This window comes from Cicer arietinum, chromosome 3 (genome assembly GCF_000331145.2).
Source record: "Cicer arietinum cultivar CDC Frontier isolate Library 1 chromosome 3, Cicar.CDCFrontier_v2.0, whole genome shotgun sequence".
Lineage (NCBI taxonomy): Eukaryota > Viridiplantae > Streptophyta > Magnoliopsida > Fabales > Fabaceae > Cicer > Cicer arietinum.
Genome location: NC_021162.2, coordinates 6,432,026 through 6,439,370, shown reverse-complemented (window position 1 = coordinate 6,439,370; position 7,345 = coordinate 6,432,026). Strand labels below are relative to the sequence as shown.

The 7,345-nt window shown below is 33.7% G+C and overlaps 1 protein-coding gene across 1 annotated transcript; it reads right to left on the bottom strand.

Moving 5' to 3' along the window:
* Positions 1 to 3,824: 3,824 nt before the first annotated feature.
* Positions 3,825 to 5,462, bottom strand: LOC101513125 (coumaroyl-CoA:anthocyanidin 3-O-glucoside-6''-O-coumaroyltransferase 1-like). The gene has a single exon (XM_004491918.4). The coding sequence runs from the start codon at positions 5,457 to 5,459 to the stop codon at positions 3,921 to 3,923; it is 1,539 nt and encodes a 512-aa protein (XP_004491975.1). The 5' UTR covers positions 5,460 to 5,462; the 3' UTR covers positions 3,825 to 3,920.
* Between the last annotated feature and the right edge of the window lie 1,883 nt (positions 5,463 to 7,345).

The window sequence follows — 7,345 nt, the reverse complement described above, 5'->3', positions numbered from 1 at the left end:
GAAGAAGGCAGTAGCCTATGCGTCACGACAACTAAAAACACATGAAAGAAACTATCTCACACATGATTTGAAATTGGCTGCTATAGTGTTTTCCCTAAAAATTTGGAGACATCACTTGTATGGAAGTACATTTACAATTTTTAGTGACCATAAAAGTTTGCAATACCTGTTTGATCACAAAAAGCTCAATATGAGGCAAATAAGGTGGATGGAAACCTTGAAGGATTACGACTTTAGATTGCAATATCACCCGGAAATGGCCAATGTGGTTGCGGATGCTTTAAGTAGACAAAATATACTTGTATCATCCTTAATGGTAAAAGAACAAGAATTACTAGAGAAATTTCGTGATTTGAACTTGAATGTGGAGTTTTCACCAGGAGAATTAAAGTTTAGCATGATCACCCTAATTTAGGACATTCAGAAACATCAATTTGACGATTAACTACTTCATCAGAAGAAGCAATTGATTGTGCAAGGGAAGACACCAGAATTCAAAGTTAGGCCAGACAATATTTTGCGCTGCAGCAAACGTATTTGCATCCCGACAGTGGACAAGATAAAAGAGATTATTCTTGAGCAGACACACAAGAGTAAACTGAGTTTTCATCCAGGAGTGACCAAGATGTACCAAGATTTGAAGCAGAACTATTGGTGGCATGGAATGAAGAAACGGCTGGCCGAGTTTGTGACAACTTGCTTGACATGCCAGAAAGCTAAAGTAGAACATTAGAGACCCGCATGAATGTTGCATCCCTTAGACGTGCCTAAATGGAAATGGGATAGTATACCTGTGAGGACCACACATAATGTGACTAAGTTGGCAGAGATTTACATATAGAGATTGTGAGACTTCATGGAGTTCCTTCCAGCATTGTCTCAGATCGGGCCCAAAGTTTACCTCGCACTTTTGGGGAGCCTTACATGAAGCATCAAGGAAGAAGTTGAGATTAAGTTCTGCTTATCACCTGCAGGCCGACGAACAGACAAAGAGAACTAATCAAACCTTAGAGGATCTTTTAAGAGCATGCGCTTTAGACGATCATGGGTGATGGGATGAATGTTTACCATTAGTGGAATTCACTTACAATAATAGTTTCCATACGAGTATTGGGATGGCGCCATAAGAAGCTCTTTACGGACGAAAATGTCAGACACCACTGTGTTGGTATCATGATGGTGAGAGTACCATAGTGGGGCCTGAAATGGTGTAACAGACCACATAAAAGATCAAGAAAATTAGAGAAAGGATGAGAACTTCCTAAAGTCTCCAGAAAAGTTATGCTGATATACGTCGCAGGCCCTTAGAATTTGAAGAGGGTGAACATGTGTTCCTTCGTGTGACACCTACTGCGGGAATTGGTAGAGTTGTCAAGTCAAAGAAACTCACACCAAAGTTCATTGGACCTTACCAAATCCTCAAAAGAATCAGACTCGTAGCATATAAGATTGTGTTACCACCTATTCTTTCCCACATTCATGACGTGTTCCATGTTTCTCAGCTACGGAAGTATGTCCCTAATCCATCACATGTCATTGAGTCGGATGTAGTGCATCTGAAGGAGGATTTATCTTTTGAAGTACCTCTAGCAAGAATTGGAGATAGAAAAGTCAAGTTGCTTCGCAACAAAGAAATTCCTTTGGTGAAGGTAATTTAGAATCAAGCCACTAGAGACACCACTTGGGAACTAGAAGACAAAATGAGAGAGCAATACCCAAGACTTTTCTCTAATATCAGTTTTGAGGACGAAACTATTTAAGGTAGGTAGAATGTAACATCCACATATTTTATTTTATTTTTATATTTTACCTTATTAGGAGTAGAGATAATTTGTTGGTGATAGTTACTATTGTATTGGATTATTTTAATTTTTGGTAATAATATTAATAGTAATAAAAATAATAATAAAAGCATGAATTAGGGAAACGTTAAAAACAAATTATATTAAACTGATGAATGAATAATTAAGGTCTTCATGGTCTTAGATTGAAATATCACGTTCTCCACTTTTACTGATAGAAAAAAAAAAACAAAACAAACGCTTTCTATTCAAAAAGCGGTTTGAGGTATAGAAAAAAGGGTTTCAGAAGAGATATGGGAAGGAATTAAAGAATTTAGTGATTCATCCCCTCAAGTAAGAATTCTATCGTATTAACTTTATATAACGATTTTTGTTGGTAGTAGAACAAAACCCCTTATTGATATCTTGAAAAAAAATAAAATAAAATTGATCGATGAATATGTCTCTCTAATTATATCCTTATTTTTTTTTATCTTAATAAATTATTAGAAATATAGGTACTATATTTGTATTATAATGTTTAGATATAGTAGTGAATGAGTTAGACAATAGGATGAATTGTTACACAAGAAAGGAAATGAAAGTTCTTAATATCATAATTTATTAGGAACTCTATTATCTCATTATGATTGTAATAATGGTCACATTAGTAATATATTTTGTACGTCAATCTATAAAAAAATAAATCTAAAAAGTTTTGACACTAAGTGACAAGTAAATTAATTTGTGAAGGTGTAGCACATTTGGAGCAAAGATCGTTGCGTGAGAATTTCAATAACGACACTCATATCGGTAAGGGCATCACTCTAATTATATTTATGTATGATTGAGTTTCTTCTGGAATTTGTGAGATTAAATATATACCATGTTGAAATGTTTTCATCAAGTTGTGGAAAATAAATGTGACGTGATATGTTGTTGTAATGATTGTGTTGAACATGTTGAAAGTGTGGAGAATAAATGTGACGTGGTATGTCGTTATAATAGTCGTGCTTGTTCAAATGGTGTGCAATTGACATTATATGATACCTTGTTATAATAGTTGTACTTAATGTGTTGTGGTGCAAATATGTTGTCGTTAATAAGTTAGACTCGCATTATATTAATGATTTATGACTAAAGAGTCAACATTCATACATTCAATCATAGTCGTGTGGTGCGTCCATAATTGGTTGGAGCCCACATATTCGGGGTTGCTGTTGGGTTGCTTGGAAGGACCCACGAAATCCTTGGGGGAGACGATATTCTGGAATCATTTTACATTGTTAAGTAATAAGGTCTCTTTGGGTATGCATCTTGAATCATGGTGTGATTAGTGTTTTATAAAGATAACCGATATATTGTATTTTTGTTTGGCGTGAAACAATGTTATTAATTATGTAAATATTATATTGTCATGTTTTTATATTATTGTACTTCTTGCCGTTTTGGTGAATCAACGTTAGTAAGTTTGTACTCTTATATTTTACATACATGTTGATCGTTTTGATGAATTAATGTTATTAATTATGTAATTATTGTATTGTTATTGTAACTCATGACCGTTTGGGTGAATTAATGTTATTAATTATGTAGATATTGTATTGTTATTGTATTATTGGTTTTTTTGAGTGAAATAATGTTATTAATTATGTAGATATTATATTTTTATTGTTTTTTAATTATTGATCCGTACTTTATAGGGATGACCCTTACTTTTAGACATATGACATTTCTAATCTACTTCCGGAGTTCTCCGAACAATAGATTGTAGCATCTCATTTAATTTTAAGTAATTTATTTATATTGAACTCTAGTCTATACCAATTATCATTTTGGTACTACATTTTTGACCCATATCATTTTGATGGATTTTTAATTAATAATGGATCATTTGTTTGTTTGAAATTAAATAGGAAATTACATATTTTGGTTGGAATGGAATCGAAGAAGCAACGAAAACAAAAAAAAGAGGATGTTACAAATAGCAACAAAATCTAACACATAAAGACACCAAAATTAATGACATAATGGTACGAGGTCTAAAAAAAATTATCTCAATAGAAGATCCATAATCAAATGACTTTTCTCATAATGGTTGTGGATGTTGTAGTTCCTTCCTATTTGGAAGCGTTGTTATCAACGAAGATTGAAACGACATGTGGTTGAAAATTTAGAATACAAAACAAATAGAATCGAATTGAAAAGATATATGCAACTAATTATGAGAAGTTTTCCATAAGTTTGGTTGGTTCTTTGAGTCTTATGAAGTACTTCTTCAAAGATGTTGATGAAATTAGTCATTCGAATTCTCTCAAGAGCCAAACCAACCTCAATTCCACCACCACCAACTCTACATTCAGAAAGAGAAATCGAACCCGAAGAATCAATATGAACTGCTTCAGATTTCACAGGCTTTCCCCATCCGAAATCAGTCTCATAAACAGCCAATTTTGGTGACCCAGCAACATATACAATAGATTTACTTGGTTCTGATAATTCCCTATAATCAGACATCAACGTTTCAAATCCTAACAAAGCATCACTTTTGAAATCTCTTATCTTCCTTTCAATACCATTTGCTGCTACAACAATCCCATTTTTTCCAACTAACTCATCCCTCTTTACAGCCACAATACACGTTGCAAGACAATTTCCAAAATAATTTTTGGGTAATAAAAATCTAGGACGATCACGACAATCTGCCATAAATACCAAGTAGCATACATCATCAACAACTGCATTATCCTCTTCGATTTTGCTCTGTTCTGATTTTACCATACAAAACCAAATCAAAGAACACGTTACAACAAAAGTTGACATGTGTTGTAGTTTTTCCTTACATTTAACACTGACCCATTTTTTCAATTTCTGAACTTGTTCACTATTTAATACTAAAGTAGTTCGTACCTTGTTAGCATGAGAATATCGAACAAGATTTGGGAGTTCTATTTTTTTGGATATCATATCTTGTAATTCTTTTAGGTATATGAGTTTAAGACCCTTTGGATCTTTAACTCTATCTCTTTCATGTGACGGAAGATCAATCGATATAGAGTGTTCAATTTCAAAATAGTTTGCTCTGGCTTTAGAAATAGAGGCCCAAAATTTCATGAAATGGTGAAGTGATTTTCCGTCACCAGCGATGTGGCTGAACGTGAGGCAAATACTAAATCCAAAGTTTGGTAGAATTGTGATTTGAATTGACATGAGAGGGATGACACGTGTGCCATTTTGTTCAGTACGAGGTGCACATAAGTTAGGAACAAGAGGGTACCAGTTTTGAGTATCTTGTGAATCAGATATTAAGATGTTGAAGTTTGTTGAGGATTCAACAACGGTTAAGGAGATAAAGTCACCGTTGAGATAACGTATGTAAGGGACATTTTGAGAATTTGGAGGGATAATGAGATTGGAGGAAAAAGGGAAGAAATGTTGGAGGGTGATGGAAAGAGAGTGTTTGAGAATGGGAAGTGTTGTTTGGAGGAAGTGATGAGTTGGGTGGGGAAAATGGTAAAAGAAAATGCGTTGAATTGGTGGGCAAAAAAACCATCCAATGTCTAAGAAAGTGAGGGGGAGAGTGGTTGGTGAGGGAACTGAACCGGGTGGTGGTGCAATTTCACTCTGCTCTATGACTCTCGTCACTGTCTCATTTTTCATTGAATTTGATATTGTCATTGTGATGAGACATGTTTGTTTTGTTCTGAAATGAAACATGAGGAGGATTTATAGAAACATAAGGACAATACAACTTCAACAAGCACTTGATTCTAGAAGCTTTTCATATTATATCATTTTAACAATTACAACAAAAGTTATAATATCATCTAATAATTAGAATTTTTATTAATAATTGTCAATACATATTTACTCTAATATTTGTTAAAAAATATTTCATTTAACTCAATATAAATTTAAACGCTTAACTTAAATAATAATTTTAATATTTGAATGCTTAACTTAAATAATATTTATTAAAATTCTTAATATTTTTATAAAATAAATTATAAAATGATAAATAACTAATTTGATAAAAAAAATAAATGTGAAAAAGCATATTTATGGCAAATAAATAAAAAGATAAAGCAAGTACTTTTCATAACTTTACGACCTTGAATTATGTAGGAAACTACGCCATTTGCATTAGATGAGATGATGGGAACACACGATAGACAACGTAATGTGGCACGAATATTTTTTAAAGCCGAGAGACATATGGTTTTGATTGACTGATTGAATGATTTTGATTTTGGATAGGATAGCGCTGATTGACTGATTTTTATTTTGGATAGGATAACACTAACGTGTATGATGACGTCAATGTAATTCTCTACGATGACGTCAGCGTAATCTGCAATTCTCCACTGATTGGCTTATTTTGATTTTGGATAGAATAGCGATGACGTGTACGATGACGTTAGCGTAATCTACAATCATCCACTGATTGACTGATTTTGATTTTGGATAGGATAACGCTGACGTGTACGATGACATCAGCGTAATCTGCAATCCTCCATTAATTGGTTAATTTCGATTTTGGATATAATGTCACAGTCCTCCACAAAAAATTTCTATAAATATTCATTATGTTCATATTATTATTCACACACTTTAAAAGCTCTCACATTCACAACCTACAAGCTCTCACATCCACAACATACAAGCTCCATGGTTTTTTTAAGAAACCAGTATCTCCACAGATCTAGAGATGTCGCTGAGATGGTAAGTGGTTCTAATCATCTTATGTATACATGCTTTTATTCGTCATTTCATAAGTCAAACACTAATTTTATTAATTTAAAATGTAGAACTTGATTGAATGTCACCACCACTTCAAAATTGGAGGAACTAAATAAAATGATAGTTCCCTACTTGGACAGAGCTGAGTTTTTTACCATTGCAACATTAGAATCTTGTAACGTGGACCCATCATTGGTGATCGTAATGGTAGAACGTTAAAGAACAAAAACACACATGTTTCATCTTCCAAAATGAGAGTATACAATAACTCTTGAAGATGTTGTTGCTCTACAACTAGGTCTACCTGTCAACAGAAGACCTGCAACTGGAGGTGACACTTTAGATTGGGATGAAGAATACCAACAACTTTTGGGTGTCATTCCTTCAAAAAATCAGATGGGGGGTCAATTCGTCAAACTGAAATGGTTGAAAGATACATTTGCTCATGTTCTGGATAATGTCACACTGTAGAGCGTACCTATTGCGCTTGATTGGGGGTTTGGTGATCCCTGACAAGTCTTGCAATAGAGTTTAATTGATGTATTTCCCCCTATTGAAACATATTCAACGTGTTCGACTATATAGTTGGGGTTCAACCTATTTGACAAACTTATACATACAAATGTGTCGTGCAATTGCAACGTCTTATGCATGTATGAACGAATGTACATTTCTCCTTCAATCTTTGGTATGGTATCGCATGCCATTCATTGCCCCTCATTGCACTACAAAGATATCATTTCCACTAACAAAGCGGTAAAACACTTTTCATATTAACCCAATAAACTACATATAATATACTTGTCAAACTTGTTAAATAATAG

Coding starts and splice junctions, on each gene's coding strand:
- LOC101513125 (XM_004491918.4), bottom strand. CDS start 5,459: ATGACAATATCAAATTCAATGAAAAATGAGACAGTGACGAGAGTCATA.